Source organism: Pteropus medius, unplaced genomic scaffold (genome assembly GCF_902729225.1).
Source record: "Pteropus medius unplaced genomic scaffold, Ma_sr-lr_union100, whole genome shotgun sequence".
NCBI lineage: Eukaryota > Metazoa > Chordata > Mammalia > Chiroptera > Pteropodidae > Pteropus > Pteropus medius.
The window spans coordinates 14,429,824-14,451,481 of NW_024342471.1; the positions used below are offsets into that span (position 1 = coordinate 14,429,824).

A 21,658-nucleotide genomic window follows, 5' to 3' on the forward strand; every position below is an offset into this window, starting at 1 on the left:
AAATGGGATTGCTGGATCATATGGTAATTCTAGTTTTAATTTTTTGAGAACACTTCATACTATTTTCCATAGTGGTTATATTATTTTACATCCCCATCAACGGTATACAAGGGTTCTGATTTCTCTGCATCTTTGCCAATGTTCTTGTATTTTCTGTTATTATTTTTATTATTCTTATTGTAATCACCATCCTAATGGGTATGAGGTGATATCCCATCATGGTTTTCATTTGCAGTTCTCTAATGATTAGTGATATTGCACATCTTTTTATATGCCTGTTGGCCATTTACACATCTTCTTTGCAGAAATGTCTATTCACATCTTTTGTCTATTTTTTAATCAGGTTATTCGCTTTTTTTTCTTTTTTTGCTGTTGAGTTGTAAGAGTTCTTCATATATTCTAGATATTAACCCCTCAGTAGATACATGATTTGTAAATATTTTCTCCCATTCCATAGATTGTCTTACATTCTACTGTTTCCTTTGCTTCTCAGACGTTTTTAAGTTTGCTATAGTCCCACTTGTCTATTTTTGCTTCTGTTGTCTCTGCTTTTGTTATCATATCAAAAAAAAAAAAAAGTCACTGCCAAATCCAACATCGTGAAGCTTTTTCCTTATGTCTTCTTCTGGGAGTTTTATAGTTTAGGTATTTAATCCATTTTGAGTAAAGTTTTATATATGGTATGGTGTAGGTAAGAGTCCAACTTTATTCTTTTGCAAGCCGATAAGTAGTTTTCGAAACACAGTCTGCTGAAGAGACTGTCCTTTACCCATTGTGTTTTCTTGACACCTTTTGAAACTCATTTGACCATAAACACAAAGGTTTCCAACAGTTCTATAGCTTCTAATTTTAGAAGCCTCTAAAGATATTTAAAGTGCCTGGCACATAGTAAGTGCTCAATAAACGCCAGCTGTGGTTATCAAAGCGAGACATCATGTTGATGGGAATACAGCTGGTACAGTAAAATCTGATGATCTAAGACAGTGCTGGACAATAGAAATATAATGTGAGCCATATATGTAATTTTAAATTTTCTAGTAGCCGCCTTAAAACTATAAATGGGTTAAATTAATTTTAATAATTTATTTTATTTAAGGAAGCATATCTAACATATTATCATTTCAACATACTAACGTAAAAATTATTACTGGATGTTTTACTAACATGCCTGACTGCTCTGAGATGTTCCATTCCAACAGCGGATACTCAGAACAACACGCGGCATTGAGGTGGGTGGACACTGGGGGCTTCGTCAGTGCAACAAACTGATGGGTCAGCGCTCAGCGATTAGACGTGAGGCATTTCTCTTATTTTCTCAGTTGGAAGACCCCCTCAAAAAAAAGTTTCCAGGCAACTTTAATACATAAAATTTTCAGCGTGTAGATGAATTAGTCAAATGTCTACTTATGGTGTTTAAGACACAATTTAGTTACACATATTTAAAATCACAGGTTTCATAAGATAACATGTTAAAATAGGTAGTAGGTGAGAGCACAGACTCTGGAGACAGACTACCTGGGTTCAAATCTCAGCTCCTCCGTTTACTATTAATTTTTAAGTGAGTTACCTCACATTCTGGGTCTCCATTTCTCATCTATAAAACGGGGCCATAACAGTACCCAGCGCTGCTGAGGTATCAAATGAATTAAAAACGTGTAAAGCCCCTAGAGCACTTTCCAGTAAGTGGTACACACATTTTAGGTTAAAAAATAGTGGTTTATTTCCCATTCCCATATATCATAAAGACTTTTATTCAAGCATGTCACCTGCACCATTGGCACCTGGGTCTGTCATCAGAGGAAGTACTTTTCAGTTGAATGACTATTTCACCTTTACTTCCAATGACACCATTTGGATAAAATGCTCTTTGAATCCAGGTTTGATGTCACAGAATCAAGGTGAGCATTTATATGAGTATTAGAGCAGACATGTTTTACCATTAATCTGACAGGCGTATGCTCTGATCTGCCCGCAAACATCTTCTGCTGCTTTCCAAGCCATCTTTATCACTCATCATTATTTGGTCATATCCTCTGGAATAATACTAAATGTGTCTTCAATTTTCTTGCCTTTTTTCCCCCCCTATCAATTCTGTTATCACTGTAAACATCCCAAACTAGCACGGACTGGGGTCACTGCAGGCTAATGTAGTTGCCCCAATTAATTTTGTAGTTCAAAGCACACAAGAGGCCGTTCCATTATATGAGACACTTTGTAAGAACATTTGCGAGAGCAGTTTGGAGACCAAAATCTTGCCTTTTATTTGGGCATGTGGAGGACTTTTTGACTTTTATCTTTTCTTCTCCCGGTGCCCTTTCTTGAATGTTAATAAACCATGGAGCGTGCATCCAGTGGAATACCATGCAGCCCTAGGAGGTGAAAACCAGATCTAAACATAGTGGCACAAAAAGAGAACAGTGACACAAGCCTGGTGACGACAGCCCTAGTCATTATCTGCATTCTTAGGAGGCACTAGAATGCGGTAGTTGGGAACACAGATTTTGGACCCAGATTTCCTGCAGACAAATCCTGGCTCCACCACATGCCAGCTATGACCTTGGGCAAGTCCTTCAAACTTGTCTGCCTCCAGCTGTCCAATTTGTAACATGCAGATGATTGTATCTATATCAGAGGACTGTTGCAAAGGTTAAATAAATTAATACATTTAATGTACTTAGGAGAATACCTGCCATATAATGAGTACCACACAAACACTGCTTCTTCACTGTTATTGTTACTATCACCACATATTTACATTTTCTGACTCCCGCCCACCCTCCCTCTCACCTCCTTTTTCTCCTCTTCCTCATCTTCTCCCCTCCCTTCTCCATCTTCTTCTCTTTTCTCCTTCTCCCCCTCGGCCCCGCCCTCTCTCTCTCTCTTGATGTGCATCAGTCTGTTAATAGTGATATTTGAGGGAACTGAGATGGGGCTGGGGCTCGGGAGGTTTAACTTACATGTACAAACTCAGCATTTCTTTAAGAATGAATTTATAATATTTTATCATTAAAGAGGGAAGAAAAAATATATTGACTCAACAGTGGTTAAATGGAAACATAAGAGCTCACAGCTTTAAGTCAATCAATAGTAATACCAGGAGGGATTAAGGGTGTTTAAAGGCCCGCACTTCCAGATCAGTTGAATATAAGCATCGCATTACAGAAACAGTAGGTCTGTTTTTGGATGTGTCACATTTTTCCAATGGAGAGCCTCTTACCTAGGTCACAAACAGATCTATTTGTGAGAATATGCCAGGCCCCAGAGAAGAGACAGGGGTAGTCCCCAGTGTCCCTTTATTTGCCCCTAGGATTACCTCTAGAGAGGAAGAGACCTGACCAGTCAGGCCTTGGGACCAAAGGGCCCCTTGTGACCACAGCCTCATCAAGCTGAGAGACGATGGCACTGGAAATACGAAAGCCACAGACACCCCAAGTACAGTGAAAAATACCAAAGAAAGCCACAGCCTCTCCAGGGTTCTTCCCGGAATTTCCTGACATCATCTTTCTTTTGATTTTCCCAACACTAATAACCCTAACAATAATTTAGTCCATATATGAACCACCTGCCCTGTTCTAAGCCCCACACAGGGCATAGGGAATTCAGCAATGAGGGGGCAGCTCATGTCCTTGAGTGGCTCACAGCCCTGGTGGAAATCAGAGAAAACATGCTGTAATAAATTCAGCCACAGGAGCACAGAGGAGAGGCAATGCTGTGGGGAAATCAGGGAAGGCCTGCTGGAGGAGGCGACATCTATGCTGAATTCCGATATAGGAGAAATGAGGACAGAAGGTGCCTTTTAGTCAGAGGGGTCAGAGAGTGAAGAGCATGATGGCATGACCTGCAAGATTTGTGGTTGAAAACAAGAGAAATCAACCGCGACCATCTTCCTCAAAAATAGGAATGTTTTGGAAGAACACTGGGAGGCTCGTCATGAATAGGAAGCTGAAAGATCAGGCTTGAAAACCAAGCAGAAACTAAGGCATCTGTAGGGAACCAAGCAGCAGACAGTTAGCAACCTCTTTTAGTACAATCTCTCGTGGCCCAGACATCGCCCCTACCGCTAGACACCCCGTTGCACTGGTCTCTGGCTCATCCTTCCTCGGTGGAAAGTCCTGAGCAGGGGGATCCAACTGACGTCATCCAGGTCACGTGTCCAGCCACACCCAAACTTTCTGTGGGGTGGTGCATTTCTGTCCTCTTCACCTTCCAGAGAGCACCACATCCCACCAAGATTCCACATGATGGGAGATTCTCAAAATCAGGAAGCAGAGTTATAGGCTGGAGTCCCAAAACAAAAGCAAGAAGGACCCTCTTGCATGATTATGTAGCAGGGAAAACGGAAGAGAAGAGGGCAGAAGAGGGGGCTGAAGCTAGAGACAGATGCTGGGGTCGTATCATGAGAATATTCAATTATTAATGCGGGCAATTCATTTAACAAACATTCACTGCTAACTTCTAAGTCCCGGGCACTAGGGTTACAGATGTAAATAGGATGGTGCTTCTGCCTACAAGGAAAACAGAAACTAGCTCAGCACGTAGACTACAAAGAGGCTTGTTATTCATCCAGTAAGCACTGGAAAGTCCGTCCTGCTTTTTACAGCTGATGTCCACTCTGATTGGTCAGTGCTTGGACTGCTCTGGTTGATTACTATTTTGAATATGATTCCTGCCGATCCCCAGAAGGTCTCCATCCAGTGTATGAAGAGCTACAACATGGTCTTCTCGGGACCATCACTGGTTCCTGACTTGTGTGAATTTCAGAATTCACAAAGCATTTTCCCAACATCGACTCATGGGCAAATTTCCAGGATCTCATGTTTGACATGTGGATGATATTCTTCCTCCAGATCTCAAAACTAACACACGATCATCATTCTGTGTTTGGTACTATGTGTGTGTGTGTGTGTGTGTGTGTGTGTGTGTGTGTATATATATATACACATGTGTGTATATATATATATAGACACATGTATGCATATATGTGTGTGTGTATATATATATACATATATATACACACACGTACTATATGTATATGTATATACGTACTATATACGTACTATATATATATATATATAATTTGATAACTTCTATTGTAGATGAATACAGAGATATATGTACAATAACACTCACTGCAATATGATTGAGGAGTAACTAGAAGGAATTTAAATATGCAACAATACAGGTAGTTAAATAATCATGGAATAGTTATTGCAATGGAAAACTATGAAGCCTTTAGAAAGCATGTTTTTAAGGAATATTAAGGACATGAGAAAAGTCTTAAAATAATATTAAATAGGAAAAGAGATATTTATCTAAGTTCGTGTGCACATATGACTTTTGTTCTTTATAGCTATCTCTATTGTGTATACTCTCTACAATGAATATGCATTATCTTTGCAAGCATAAATCATGAATGTAAACAGAAATAATTTTAAAAGATGTTTACTTAATGACAGTACCATGTATACAATACATATTTCTCTTCCTTGGAGTTGAAGCCTGGCTCTTTTTTTTCATACATAACTTACATAACCTTGGACCAGGTAAGTTTACCTGCCTGAGGATTGATTTTCTCAAAAATAAAGAGGAGATAATATCTCCAAACTCACAAGATGGTGGCACAGTAGAGGAAATACATAGGAAAATGACTAATCAAACTCTTGGTTAGAGTGAATACGCAGTAAATGCCAGTTCTCTTAAAAGAAAGCAAAGCAGAGCTCTGGTGGAGTTCTAACGTGGGAAAGGTAACAGCCACGGTACCGATGTGTGACTGACCCAGTAATAGCTTCCTGGGGCTGCCGTAACAAATTACCGTCAACTAGGTGGCTTAAGACAACAGAAACTTATTCTCTCACAGTTCTGGAATGTAAGAGTCTGCAATCAAGGTGTTGGCAGGGACATGTTCCCTGCAAAGGCTCTAGGAAGAATCCATCCTTACCTCTTCTGGCTTCTGGTCTTTGCTGGCAACCCTTGGCATTCCGTGGCTTAAAGATGCATTATTCCAATCTCCGCCTGTCTTCACATGACCAACTCTGTGTGTCTGTGTGTCTCTTCCCTTCCATGTTAGAGAGGGTCCAGTATGACCAGCACAACCTCATCTTAACTTGACTACATCTGTAAACATCCTATTTCCAAATAAAGTCACATTCACAGGTGCTGGGGTTAGAACTTCAATTTATCTCTTTAGGGGACATAATTCAACTCATAATAGACCCCACCCTTCTCTCTATAAATATCAGCAGTTAGAGAAAGCAGGAACACACAGCCAAGGGAGCAGGGGCATGAAGAAGAACCCAGGACCCTGCCAGAAACTATGTCTGCTTCCACGACAGGCTGATTGGTTGAAATATTCTTGTCTATATGTGTGCACACCTGTGTGTCTGTTCTCCCTGGATTCTTCCCAATATTTGCGCCTTCCAATGAGGTAACTAAAATGATATTTATCTGCTCTAGAAATTTGGGCAAAATGGAGAAAAGAAGCTGCCTGTTTTTTTCTAAATTTAAACTTACTGAAGAGATTATGCTGTGGGTCCCAGAGGGGCTGGGCCAAGATAGGTGTGCCTTTGAGGGCTGAGAAGGTGACTGGAGGAGTTCTCCTACACTGGGAAGGGGAAGATGTGGGTCTGCTGGTCCCACACCGCTCGGCAGCAGTACTTGAGGAGGTGGCAGGCCCTAGAAGGGATGCTGGATGATGTACCCGGGCTGGCTGGACCTGGGACAAGGGCTCCAAGCCTGGGAAAGGAGCAGTAGAATTATTTGATTCAAAGAGGCCACAGGAAATGTGACAGCAGGCTTCTCAGAGGAGACCACAATGGCCTACTTAAGTCCCTGAGACATTTGTAGACACCTAGAGAAGGGGGAGCCCCCATAATGACCAAAATTTAACATTTAACTCCCTGGAGACTCAGAGTCAGCTTCAAATTGATGTAAATTCAGTTTTTATTGTGCACCTGGGTTTTCAGCTTGAGATTCAACCTGACTTCATTCCAACACTTAAAACAATGTCCCTACGAGCACTAGAAGGAAATGGAAGGCAACTTCCCAAGCCCCGTTACTTCTGACTTCTGCCCTTTTAAAAGGACACTTACAGCACTTGCATCTCCCTTCAGCCCCCAGAGACCTTCCTGCTGGGCCCTGAGCTGGACCTCAGGGTGGACACGTGGAAACACATGCCAAGGCTGGGAATGCAGAGCTAGGAACCAGTGGAAGCTGCAGTTAGTTCCACGGAGAAGAGAGAGGCCTGGAGAGAAGGTGTGCGGGTATACCAACCCGGTTCCTCTGTGACAGCCCCAATAAAGGTGAAGTAGCGGGGAACCCAGGCCTAAAGCCTGAAATGCCAGCCCAGGGATGAGGGAAAGAATATGGCAGTGGCCGTGTGCAGCATTGCGTTAACAGAGCTGAGCGTGAGGAGGTGTGCAAGCCCTCAGGGCAGGGAGCAGGGCAGGGGATGCGTCCCGAGCCTCTCTGGGGCTGCCAGGCACCCAGGGCAGGCAGACTGCCCGATGGAAGGTTCACCTGTGTAAAGCAGCACCTGGAGTCCAGTGAGCTTGAAGAGGGAGGCACGGTTCTAAGGTAGACGTAAGAACCGGAAAATAAATTAGGGGAACTGGGCTTGAATACTCTGTCATGTGCACATACGCCACACTCACAAAGGCACCACCCGCACATGGCACTCTCGCACCGGTTCCCATGTTAAGGAAGAGAGAACTGAGGCAGAGGGATTAAGGCCCCAGAGTCACTCGGCCATGGCACAGATCTGGAATCAACCGGCCTGTAAATAGGACTTTGATGAGGTCTTTGACAGCGAAGAACAGGATGCTATGAGTGAGAACGATAAGGGAGTCTTCCTTTAGATAGACCAGCGAGGGAATCTCCCTGAGAAGGGATGTTTTGAGCTGAAACCTGAAGAAATTAGCCAGGGGAAAAATGGAGAAAACTTCCAATGAGAGGGAACAGCACGCGCAAAGGTCCTGAGCCAGGAAAGAATCTGACGTGTCCAAGGAAGTGAGAAATAACCAGCGTGCCTGGAGCATTTTGAGAGAGGAAAAAAAAGAGTTCGAGAAGACACCAGGTCCTCGAGGACCCTGTAGGCCATGGCAAAAGAATTTAGATTTCATCCTATGTGCCGGGAGAAGCCGCCAGAGGGGTTAAATGCCTAAGCGACATGGTCTAATTTACCCAGAGTATAACACAGAAGCAGGTCGGTAAAAGATTGTGGAACATCTGAATAAACAGACTCGAACTAGATTTCCAAACAGATGGAAACTGCTGGCTTTACAGAAGGAAAAGTAAGATTTCAGCCTTTGCCCATGAGAAGAACAAACAATTTCGCCTAATCTAAATTCACTTTCATGCCTCTCTGCCTAAGAAGCATGTAGAGCCGCTGAAATACGCAGGCACATCATGACAGAATAATTTCAGTGATCATTATCAAATGCCTCTATTTAGAAAAGCTCAGAAGATTGTATTAGCACAATTCAATATTTATGAAATGACACCGTGCCGTAATGAGGGGATGGGAAAAATTAAGATTAGAAGCCAGAGTTGTTCCTTTGGGGAGAGAAAATGACATGGTGGGAAAAGCAGCAATGTCACTTGGTTTTCTGAGAACCTCGGTTTTCTGATCTGTAAAATGGAACGATCGTGGCAAAGGCTAAAAAGGTGTGATCAGTGAATAGAGGGCCCAAAGGCATTTAACAATGTTTATCATTCATTTCTTCAATTAAAAAAAAAAATACGTGCTAAATCCATCCACCCACGTGTCCATCCAACAAAATGTTATTTACTGCAAACCGTGTGTGATGTGCTGTGTTAAACACGGAAGACGACGCTGTGAACGAGACTGCCGAGGTCCCTGTTCACGCGTAACGTCTTATCTGGGGAGCGAAACACACACTGAACAAACATCAGCTGTGGTGTGTGTCCCCGGGGAAAAGTGCAGGGTGCGATGGGAAACATTTACAGAGAGACCTTCCCCAGGCCGGGAGACCCAGAGAGCACTGCCCTAAGGAAGCGATGTGTACGCTGAGGTATAAGGGGAAATACAGGAGAACTGGGTTGAGGGAAAGGTCCCAAGCAGAGTGCCAACCTGCTGTGAGTTCCTAACACAGGAAAGGGCCTCAAACATCCTGGGGATTGAGAGAAGCCCGTGTGCAGCGAGCACAGTGGGATATGCTGAGGATGGAGGTATAGGCAGGACCAGCCACACATGGCCTTGGAGGCCCCGAGGAGCTGTGGTGGTCTTTCTCGGGGCAATAGGAAGCCTCGGAAAAATGCTAAGCAAAGCAGGGTGGGGACGATGAAGGGAAGAGGTAACACGAACAGGTCTATGTTCTAGAGCAATCTCTTTGGCTTCTGCGTGGAGAAAGGATTGAAGTCTAAAGAGGAAGCCAAGAAGCCGGTTAGAAAATCTTCCAGTGACGCAGGCAAGAGCTGCCGATCTGTAGCAGGCAGCTACGAAGAGACATAAGCAGACCTGAGATGTACTAAGGAGATGACGTGGCAGGACAAAGTGATTGACAGGAAGAGAGGATAAAGAGAGGGAAGAGAGAAGTATGACCCCTGGGTTTCAGAATCAGTGCCAGACTGGATGAAGGGGCCTTTCCCGAGACAAAGAACTGGAGAGCGAGTAGACAGGGAAGGAGAGTGGATGAATCGAGAGTTCAGTTTTGGAGATGTTGAGTTTGGAGAGCCTGCAAGAGCCTATGGGACTTCAGGTGGGCAAACGAGGAGCAGAAAGAACATATGTGCGCACATAAACACACACATACACAAACACACACACACTCACACACTATAAGAGCTGGATTTATTTGGCCAATATCAAAGATGGCCATGCAGAGCAGATGTGGTACATTTCAGCACAGGTTCTCTGGATTCTTGGGGTCTCTAATGGGATGAGTGAATCTACCATTTAAACCAAGACACTTTTGAGAGTAAAAATTATGATGGAGCAACAGGCATAGACGTTATCCAATGACCACCTAACTAACGAGCAGTTATATTTGTTGGAAAGCATTTGTGTTTGCTCATGCAAAGTAGGAGCCTACCAGATCTGAAAAGCTCAATTTTGTACCATAGCAAACTTTTATTACACTTAGGGCTCATGTTTACACTCAGGAGAAACTTATGAAAACAATTTATGCCCTTAATAGAAACCGTGTAGAGCCACCCAGCAGCCTTCGGATTTCGAGCCAAACTTAAAGTCAGTGAGGCCACGAAGACCATAACCTCACCTGGACATCTCTGAGCATCTTCTCTGTCTTCAGCTTAGGGACACCCTGGAAAATCCCTCTCCCCAGAATCAGCTGAGAAGACACGGCGCAGTGGGTCGTGTAGGTCTAGAGCTCATAAGAGATGGCTAATGGCAACTGAAGCCAAAGGAGTGGTTGAGATCATCCGTGGCATGATGGCTGATTTTATGTGTCCGCTTGACCGGGCCGAGGGATGGCTGGGTAGCTGGTAAAACATGATTTCTGGGTGTATCCGTAAGAGTGTGTCCAGAAGAGATTAGCATTGAACTGGTGAACGCGGTAGAGCAGACAGCCCTCCCCAGTGTGGGGGTATCATCCACTTCTCTGAGGGCCCGAAGAGAACAAAAAGGCAGAGGAAGGGCGAACTTTCTCTCTTCTTGAGTTGGGGTGTCTACCTTCTCCTGCCCTTGGACGTTGGCGTTCCTGGCTCTCAGGCTGTCAGACTCGACCAGGGCTCACACCATCAGCTCCCAATTCTCCAGCCTCCAGAATGAATTACACTGCCCACTTTCCTGGGTCTCCAGCTTGCAGAGAGAAGATCATGGGACTTTGTGTGGGGCTTCTCCATAACCATGGGAGCTAATTCCTCTAATAAATCTTCTCTTCTGTGTATCTCTCTATTTTTCTATTGGTTCTGTTCCTCTAGAGAACCTGACTGAGACACACGGAAAGAATATAGAACAAGCCTAGAGAACGCCAACGTTTAATGGCCAGACTGAGCTCACAAAGGAGACTGAGAAAGAACACCAGGATGGGTTAGTAAAAAACCAAGACAGTGCGTGGGTTAGAGAGAGCCTTCAGTCAAGGAAGAACTATAGAGGAGGGCCTCTCTTCTCCGACAACCTTCTCCCTTCTCCTGGCAACTGTACTAATGTTCACATTATCGAAAGAGGTGAGCTTAATGCTCCCTGAGTTGCAATTCTTCCCAGTTTACAGCACTAGTTAAACCTCTTCAAGATTCAACTCACCCGCGCATAGTTCAACCTCAATGGGTCCTCCCTGAGTGTATCTCCTCCAGGTGTACCTCTCCCAGAACACATCAGAGGTAACTCTCGCAGGCCTGCCTCACACAGGTATCCATCAGGAGTGCACATTATGCCTTCAGCCCCATTGGTTAAGGATAAGCCGGCCATTCAGGATATCTGGACATTAACATTATGAGTAATATGCTGACTGTGCAAGTTCCCCTGCAGATACACAAGCTGTATTCACATGGCTTAAAAGGAAAAAATGACTTCGATTTCTTCAGAAGCTCTTTCTTCCCCTAAAATTCCACTATTATCCCAAGCAAAAGCCATTGAAGCCCTATTATAGCTAAAGCTTAGAACCTTAATGCTAAAAAAAAATCCTAAAGATTCCTGAATTCAGGTGACATCTGACACCTACCACATTCTTAAGAATTCACTCAGCCTTGGTTTACATACTTCCGGGAACGGGGAACTCACTACCAACAAAGTTGTCTACTGCCCTCTCAGACAGCTCAACCCATAAGAAAGTTCTTCCCCATGAGTCATGATAAAAGATGCCGAGCCCATCACAGCCCCAAACACAGTGTGTCACCTACCTGTGGGCACCGCTGGGTCCAGCGTTGGTTTCTCCCACGTGTTAATCTGCTCCCAGGTAAACCCATTCGTCCCCAGGGCCACGCTATAACCACAATTGCTGTAGTGCTCATCAAAGGAACAGCCGCCTGCAGACAAAAGAGAGGCGGGTAAATACAGCCTCGTGTCTGGGACGTGGTTCGTTACCCCTGTCTCATCTGCTCTTCATTTACAGCATTGAATTTTAAATTGAAGAAGATTTAAAAAAAAAAAGGCAAGCAAATTGGATTTTTATATTTGCTTTGGTGCTCTCAGGAAAGGCGCTGGCATCTGCAGGCCCCCTATTTAAAAAAGTTAATAAGGCTAGTTACATTGATTTCAATCTTCCTTCCTGAGAATGTAAACAGCAACATCTCATTCTAAGTAGGAAAAATGAATGCTAGGCCATGCCTCAGTAATTGCTTCCTGCAACATAGAGAGATGCTTCGGGGCCTCAGGGAGCACTAGCTTCAGAGTCCAGCAAAGCCAGACACAAATCTTAGCTTTGCAAAGCTGTCAGCTGGGGCCAGAGGTTCCAGCCACCTGTATAGTCTATACATCAGTTTCTTCATCTGTAATATGGAAGGAAAGTCCCACTTGATAGAAATATCATGAGGATTCATTGGAATAACATATGAAAAGTAACTGGCACAAAATAAGTTCTCAACATCACTTCCTTCCCTAGAAAAGCAATTTTTGAAAAATCATTTTCATGAAAGAAAAATCAGATTTGTGAAGAATTAGACAATCACATATTTGATAGATAATAAAGTCAATGTCGATAGCGTTTAAAGCTTCTCCCTTTAAAGTCCAAGCCACCCGCCATTGTACAATAAGCTGTATCAATTCAATTTTGACAAGAACTTACTGAGCATCGCTCTGGGCTGTAAGCCCTTCCAGGTAACACTGGAAATGCTCCATGGAAACAAGAGCCACAGCTCTGGATATCCTCCTCCACCTCATCTTCCAGGGCTGTGAAGGATTAGGGCATCTCCACGGGCAAAGAGCAGGAGGAAGGGCACCCTAGGTGAACGGGCAGGATACACGGAGGCGGGAAACAGTGCCTGAACTGAGCTGTGCAGCCGCCCCCTGACCGGTCTCTCAGACCCCAGTTTCACACACGGCTCGTCTTTTTCACTGTCCCTTTCTCATCTCCTTGATTCTCTGACCTCATCACATCACCACCTCCCTCCCGTAGACACCACTGGGTCCTCATCGCACGTCCAAACGTGGTTCTGCTGAATGCGCAGTAGCCAGTCTCCACCAGCCCCCGCCTGTGTCTGCAGTCTCACAAAACATCAGCAGCATCTTCATCAGCTGCAGAGGGCAAAATCCCTTCTCTGCACCCCACACCGGGGCTCCCCTCTGCGTAATGGCAGTGGGAGTCTTGTCGACAGATTCAATTCAGAATATGGTCGCAACATCACTAAAGAAAACCTGTTAGAGGTTAGAATTTTCTCCGCTTCCCTTTCCTGCCATGTATGGGAACCCAGTAGAACTGGCCTGTGGCACCCCAGTGAGTCTCGGACTGGGCGAAGGAAGGCTGGACCTATTTGGTGGTATGGGAGTTGGGAAGTGAGTTGAGTATTAAATTTCTTTGCACTAAAATGAAACGGAAACACGGAGTGTTCTATGTAGACTAGCTAAAAAGAGAAAGGAGAGGGAGAGAGAAATCCAAGAAACACCATGAAAAGCAGAAACCTACAAAAGGTAATGGCCGATGAGAAATTTCCAGTGGTGGGAAGTGGCTGAGGCATTGGTGGGAACTAACATATCTGTTTGCTTTCATTTATGCATTTGCTAATCCAACGATTATTTAATTGAGCACCTAGCATAGATCCGGCAGATTACTAGGTCTTAGCTGTACGGTGTTTTACAAAACAGGTTTCCTATCACTATTTAGTCAGACAGACTGACAGTAAACAACTAAATGAATAAGTAATTACACATTTATCATGTACTATGAAGACTGCAGCTGGGGCGGGCGAGAGGATGGCTAAGCTGGAATGGCCCAGGACGGCTTTCGGACCATGAATTGGAAACAGGTCCCCGTCCTGTGCTGTAAACCAGCTCCCTCTGCTACACCCAACGCCTCCGTGAGAGCTGGCTACACATGACAGCCACGTGTTTCTCATGCTTTAGGGAACTGAGGGAAGGACAATGACTGATGTGGACCGACATGGGTCAACAGGTGAGGATGGAAGGCCCAGGAGGCAAGAGGAAAGGTTAGGAGCAGGTGAAAAAGAAGATTTCATCCCAGAGACAGGCAAGGAGGGTGGCTCAATAAATATTTGTCGAATGAATGAACCAATAATAAATGTTAATGGGATGCGTGACACAGATCAAGCTACGCTCAAGAAACCTTGACCTGTACCAGTCCCCCAGCTCAGCCTGCTCTTCCAAGTCCCAGACTTGCCACTTCTACCTAGAAAGCTCCTTCCCCACATTGCCTGTCTGATGAATTCCCAACGATATTCCCAAAATCACATCTACAAACCTTCTCTGACCAGAACAGCAGAGTGAATGCCCCAGATACACAAACACAACACACTGCATTTAAAATTTCAGAAATGGTAGCAGCAGCATTTCCAGTGGCTCTTAGAGGGTCATCCTCCCTTCCCTAAATGGCTACCGCCTCACTGGAGCCCAGCCTGCAGGAGACAAATGAATCAGGTCGATGGCACTGACAACAGATTCCAATGTGCTGGAAGTGATGCGCAAAGGGAGCCTGCAGCACATCAAGTGTTCATGGGACGAGCTGACTGAGAATCTTAAGCCGAGGTCAGCCTCCAGAGCAAGAGACAGAAAGGTGGCCACGACCATGCTAAGTACGCGGCAGACCGTTTGGGTCCTCTCTCTCGTGCACACAAGAACACCATGTTTCCAGGCCACCTTGCATCTGGGAAGAACATGTGATAAACTCTGCAAATACGTAACAAAGCAACATCTGCCAGGGGCAGGACTCACCCATAAAAATAATCCCTTACAAGCAATCCTTCTCACCTGCCCAGACTATGAGGATCTTCAAAGCTGTAGTTGAAGGTGATGGTATCAAAGGAAGAAAGATGTCTACCTCCCTGAGAGAGTCCTTGGAGGACAGCCACCCTAAGAGTCACCTAATCAGTAATATCAGCATTCGACCTTTCAGGAGCAAAATTCCAGTGTGTCTTGTTTTACATCCTGGACATCTTAGGGGCTGGTTGTTACCACAGCAGAGCTTGCACATCCTGACTAATAAAAGAAATGTGTTCTCGCGAGCATTTGCTCCATGCCAGGCACTGACTACATAGGCTATGCCTGCTCATTTCCTCTCCTTTAACTCTCACAACTTGGTGAGGCAGATTTTTATCCCTGCTTTAAATACAATGTAATTGATGTGTTGAGGAGTTAAGTGACCTGTTCAGGTCACACAGAAAGAAGTGTTGGGGCTGGGTTTATACCCATTGCAACCTAACCACAGAACCGATGCTTTTGCTAATAGACCAGAGAGAGAATGTACTCCTCCAAACCAAGGACCAAGTCTTTCGCTTATAAGGTCATGAGAGAGGGGCAGAAATATAAAGAGTTTCCAGGGTGGCGGCATCTCTCCTATTTTAGAAACGTTTTATTGTCAAACATTTTAACAACTGTCTTTTTTTTATAGGCTCTGTGCAGGGGCATAGAAGTGACAGATATGATTCTTACCTTCATAAAGTTTGCAGTGTAGGGAAAGACGACCACACAAGATACACTTAAGGAGCAAAGCAAAAAAACAAAAAACAAAAACAAAAACAAAGAAAACAATTTCATAGAGATATGTTGAAGCTCAGAGAAGAAATCATTAATAATTTTAGTTAATGATCTAATTAAACCAGTTCTCTGCACACTTCTAGAAAAGATTCAGGAGGGCTCACAGTTACACCTCTGAGCATCTCAGCTTATAGATGCCAAGCAAAGTCACACTAACAATTTGCCCCTAGGCCACCAGACCATTTGTCTACCCCCCACCTCCCTGCCTCAGGCCAGTAGTGAGCAGCCTGCTCAGCTAGCCCTGAGGGGAGAGCTGACCGGTCCTGGCCCTCCATGGAGTAGGGACCTGCCTCCTCTCCACGGCCACCTGGGCACCTTGCTGCCTCCACCTGCAGAGCTCTTGTGGGTCCTCTGAACAGTCTGCTCTTCACTACGGGGGTCCCACAGCAGCAGGCCTGGCGCCCCAGTGACCCAGTTCTTATTTTCAGACCACAGTTCTCTCTTTCTTCCTTTCAGGAGCTGGTTTGGAGTGGAGGCAAAAGCAGCCTCACACTCTCTTTTGAGCCACTCTTTCTTTGGGACAGTCGGGCCCACCTCTGGGTTCTATCCCACTCTTGCAGATCTTCTATCCATTAGGGGAACCTCAGTGTCCCTCCTTATCACAGAGTTTCTGGAAACAGGCACTTTATGACACATACATGTCCAAACCCCAGGGGTAACACATGGTTCATGACTTTTCCATGGAGTTCCTGGGCTCCCAGCAAAGCAAGATAGATTTAAGTGATCATTTAATTGTTCCTCTGCTTTGCATGGGTGACGAACACAAACTCCAATCAAAGGAGGCTGTATAACGGGTCATCCGTCTTACCCTCTAATCCGGCCACGGCAGCCTGATAAACACAGAAGCAGGAAATACAGCATGATGGCAAAAAGCAAACCAAGAACAGCAAAAAAAAATACAGGAAGGAAGGAGGGAAGGAAAGGAAGGAGGGAGGGAGGAGGGAGGGAGGAGGGAGGGAGGGAGAGAGGAAGAAGGAAGGAAAGGAAAGAGGAAGAAGGAAGGAAGGAAGGAAGGAAGGAAGGAGAAGGAAGAAGGAAGGAAGAAGAAGGAAGGAAGGAAGGAGAGGAAAGGAAGGAAGAGAAAAGAAAACTAGGACAGAAGGAAAGAGTTGCAAGTCTGTGCACCGCAATTTCCACTGCTAATCCCACCCATAACTAAAACGGTTCAATGTTGGCTCTGACCTTCTGCTGGCCAACGGGTAAAATCTGTTTGGAGACCAGACACTCTGTGTTCATACAGTAAAAGCCAAATTGCCCAGGAAAATTACAACCATTCCAGGTGCTTATATCACACGAGAACTTCTCCGCAGGGGCACCAATAACAGAAACCCCATGTCCCACAGTGAAGGAGATCTGAAACAACATCCACGCAAGGGGCGCATAGCCAATTTCATGAGACTATTTCTCATAATCACTCTCAATATAAATTGATAGCATCACCCGAATATACCATTTAGAAAAAAAACAACTCACTGAGGACCAATATGATACAGTCTGGAGATGTGCTCCCTGTTGGTTTGGCTTGGCCCAGAGATAAGTTTTAAAAGCTATTCAGGAGAGAAAACATACTTAATAGGTATTTTAAGTAATCCTCCCTGAATTTTCTTCATCTCAGACTGAGAAATAGAATGGCTGTGAACTAAAGATTATACACCCTGACAGCAACCTACACTGCCAGCTGGGTACAGCCCTCCTGCTCACAGCTTCCTCATTTCTGGGCCTTCATTCTGGTGTACAAGGCAAGAGGCTGGACAAGATGATCACTAAGGAACCTTCCAATGATAAAGGTTAAGGATTCCAGAGACTCAGGAAGAACAGAGACCTCTGCGGAGCCACAGAGGCAGAGCCACGCCACCAGTCCAAGGACCAGCTACGGACAGCCACGGAGGAAAGGAGAAGACAGAAAAGACCAGCTGCCCCAGGACTCACAACATAAAACATTCAAACTCGTGATCCTGAGTCTCACTGCGGCTCTTCCTGTTCTTTCGAAAATTATGTTCATCTGTCTTGGTGCAATTCTTTGAGGCCATAACATCTGGTAGAAAAGGCTTCTGGCCATCTCTGCAGGTGTTTGTGACTACTTATGGAAGACTTATGGTGGGAAAGATCCCCAAAGACACTTGTTTGGTTGCTCACCTCATTTAGTTTTAAAGAGTAAACAGCCCCGTTTAACTGCTATCAACCCCATCATAACCATTTTGGGGGCAATCGAAACCCTACTAACCCTACTCCCATCCCAGGAATTGGGCACAGTCTCCAGGGCACAAGTTCTGGTCTGAGGAAGATCCACAAAACTGAGAGAGGACAGGGCAGTGCAGCCACAGGCCAAAGACCCAGCACTACCTCCACGCACCCAGACAGAGGAGCTATTTCCCTGGACAGGTTGAAGTCTAAATGTGCCAAAGGCCCCAGATGCTCTGATGTGAGTCAAGCATAAAAAGTCAACAGAGAAATGGAAAACTGTAGCAAGGAAATTGGATTTTGAAAATCCATTTGGGTTTGGTAATGTATAGCATATCAGCATCTGTAAAAGAAGTAAAAATAGTGCAGGATACATACTTTAGGATACATTAAAGCATAAATAAAGTTTATAGTGCCAATCAGAATTTTTTTTAAACATGAGCTCTTCTTTTGAAAATGAGAGAGGAATAGAATTCAATAAAAATATAAATGTGTCTGCCTCTGCATTTCTGATATGATCCTGGGTATTCTTGAACAGAATTAAGTGCAGGAGAGGAACTAAAGATTTGCTGGACTTCTGTTATATGCCAGGCACCATACTTGAGCTATGTAAGTATGTATTTATACATGCATGTATGTAAATGGAGGTAAGTTCATCCACCACCACTCTCTAAGACAGGGGCCAACATGCTTTTTCTATAAAGGGCCAAATAGTAAATAAATATTTTCAGCTTTGCAGCCACACAGTCTCTGTCATAATGATTCAACTCCGCCACTGTAGCATAAAAGCAGTCACAGACAATAGATACACAAATAGATGTGGTAGTGTGCCAATAAAACTTTATTTATAAAAATAGGCACTGGGCCAGATTTTACCCAGGAGCTGCAATCTGCCAATCTGCTCTCAGGAAGAAGCATTATTCTTTCCATTTCACACATGGAGACTTGTCAGCAGAGCTACTAAAGGACATACCCAGCTAGAGATCTCAGGGGAAGAGGAGTGACATCATATGCATCAATAAGATTAGTAACACCTCTCAGCCATAAAAGATGAAATATTACCATTTGCAACAACATGGATGGATCTTAAGAATATTACACTAAGTGAAATAAGTGAGACAGAAAAGTACAAGAACCGTATGATTTCACACATATGTGGGATATGAAACAAAAAGCAACAAACGAACAGACAAAAAAAACCTCATAGATACAGACTACAGAGTAGTGGTTACTGGAAGAGAAAGGGGGTAGGAGAGGATGAAGAGGTAAAAAGGGATCAAGTATATGGCGACACAACACTAGACTTTGGGTGGTGAGCACAGGACGCAGTATACAGATGATATAGTACAGAACTGTACATCTGAAACTTATACCATGTTATTAACCAATGTCACCCTACACGACGCAGTATACAGATGATATAGTACAGAATTGTACATCTGAAACTTATACGATGTTATTAACCAATGTCACCCTAACAAAGTTAATTTCAAAAAAAAATATAATAGTGGCATCTCCCTGTAGTGACAGCTGAACATGTAACTCTCACCACCACCGGCCCTGCTACTTTGATTATACTCGTTTTACAGACACAGTATCACGAGAAGTAAACTAACCCACATGAGGCAGCAGAGCCAAGACATTAGCCCGAGGCTCGGGGGTACCAAAGCCCACCCACTGTCCATTGCTCCAACCCCGCCCCTCTTAGGACCCGGTGTGTGTGTTCACAGAACTTCGGTCACATCCTGCTGCTGCCAGAAAAGAAAGCTGTGCCTGTAATATCCAGTGGTGGAACTTAGTGAAGAGAGAAAATGGGACAAAACATCCCCCCAAAAAGTATAAATTTGCCTCCGGTCGCTCTTCGTGGCCAGTACCACTCTGGCAGAACTCACAATTTTGACAAACACAACCAGAAGCCAAGGTGATCTGCCACAATGAGGACACAGAGAAACACCCCTTCACCTGGCATATAAAGCTAGAACTGAAAGCCCTAATAGCCCACTCAGTATCCTCCTCATAGTGCTCTGAGGGTGCCTCTTGCACCAGGGGCCTGGCAGAGGGAAGGGATGAGGCCACAGGACTGTGTCCCTCCAACTCTAAGCTCCAAAGCAGCACGGCAGCAGAGATGGGCCACTCTCATCTCTTTACTCAGAGTCTAGCCCATCGTGGGTGCTTGTCCTTTACTGTTTGATGAATGGCTGAATACACTGAAAACGCTCCTGAACTCTTGTAGAGGAGCCAGGTTGGGGCCCACAGAGGGGCTCTCGTCCGTCTTCCCTTGGGCTCCTCTCAGGGGTCAGAGTGAACCTGGTGGAGGCCTTGTAGCCAGGTAGGAATCTGGGGCTCAGGGCTCAGGCTGAACCTTTTGAGAGCATTGACCACAATCCTGCAAAGCCCAGTAGAGATGGAAAGTCTGAACCCAGAGGGCAAAGAGAAGTCAAATGATGGACCAAGGAGAAACCATCAAGCCACCGAGGAAGAGCGAAGTGAGACACGTGCAAGTCGAGTAGCCATTAGAAGAGAAATTCAAGTCCTGGCGACAGCGACTGCTCAGGATTAACTGTGAGCTGGGTGTGAGCAGGGATGCCAGTGGGGCAAGGTAATAATGGTGCGAGGTCAAAGACTTGGAGACAGAAAGCTATTGAGCAGATACAAATCCCAACTAGATCTAAGTGACGTCATAATGATAACCAATGCTCGATGCCAGGTGCTAAACTATGTGTTAACATCGTTCTGAGTGTTTACCAAGATTAGCTCATTTAATGATCGCAATCACTCCATGAGATTGATACGACCACTATCTCCCATTTTATAGATAAAGCAACCGAGGTATAAAAAGGTTAAAGACTTAGTCCAAGATCACACGAATCACAAGTGGCAAAGTGAGGCTTTGAACCCAGACTAGCTTAGTCTACATTCTTACTCATTACACCAAGGCAAAGAACTTGGAAGGCAACCTTGACCTTGAAAGGAAGTTCTGGCTGAGGGAATGGATGGCTCCCCAAATCCGTGAGAGTGGCATTGAGCTAACCTGTGTGCCATCTCCCCTGAAATCACTGACAGGGTCCAAGAATACTGTCTGCAGCCTTGGAGGTCGAGGCAGGGGGATAGGCTCAGTCCCTTGGTGGGGAAGAGAAGAAATGAAGGTGGGCACTCCAAGTCGGGCTGGAGGGTGCACGGGGTGGCATGAGTCGGACCTCACATAGCCATCTCCAATGTATAGGGAGTTTATACTTGGGAGCTATTCAGACAGACTCGAGACATAGCAGGACAAAATGGTGAGGGATACGGGAGAAGGTAATGTGGTAGAAGTGGTTTTTATTGTTTTCTGTTTTCTGGGGTTTTTTTTGTTTTTGTTTTTTACTGGGGGATTGGCAAACATTTTCCATTAGAGGTCAGGTAGTAAATATTTTCACTTTGCAAGTATACTGGTTTTCTATTGCTACCCAACAAATTACCACAAATTTAGGGCCTTAAAACAACACCCATTTATTATCTCACAGATTCTGCAGGTCAGAAGTCCTGGCAAGGTTGGGCTGGCTTCTCTTCTCAAGGCCTCGCAAGGCTGAAGTCATGGTATCAGAGGAACTGCATTTCTTTCTGGAGCGTGGGGTCTTTTTCCAGCTTTGGGACCTTAATTACCTCTGCAAAATTCTTTCACCTTTGTCACGAACATAACCTAACATGGGAACGAAATCTGTCACATTCATAGTCCCACCCAAGGAATAGGAATTACGCAGGATATAAATACGAGGGACTGGGATTCTTGGGGGCTGATTAGAATCCTACCTACCTCAGGAGGCCACTTAGTTTCTGTCATTACTACTCAGCAAAGCCAGCGGGGAGCACAGAAGC

General features: G+C 44.7%; 1 protein-coding gene across 2 annotated transcripts in view; it reads right to left on the reverse strand.

Annotated features, from left to right (window-relative positions):
- PTPRT (protein tyrosine phosphatase receptor type T) overlaps positions 1-21,658 on the reverse strand; it is a 937,324-nt gene that overhangs the window by 668,407 nt on the left and 247,259 nt on the right. For both annotated transcript variants that reach the window (XM_039864357.1, XM_039864356.1), the window contains exon 2: positions 11,818-11,943. In XM_039864357.1, the coding sequence (XP_039720291.1) occupies positions 11,818-11,943 (126 nt within the window). The remainder of the gene's footprint in view (positions 1-11,817; positions 11,944-21,658) is intronic.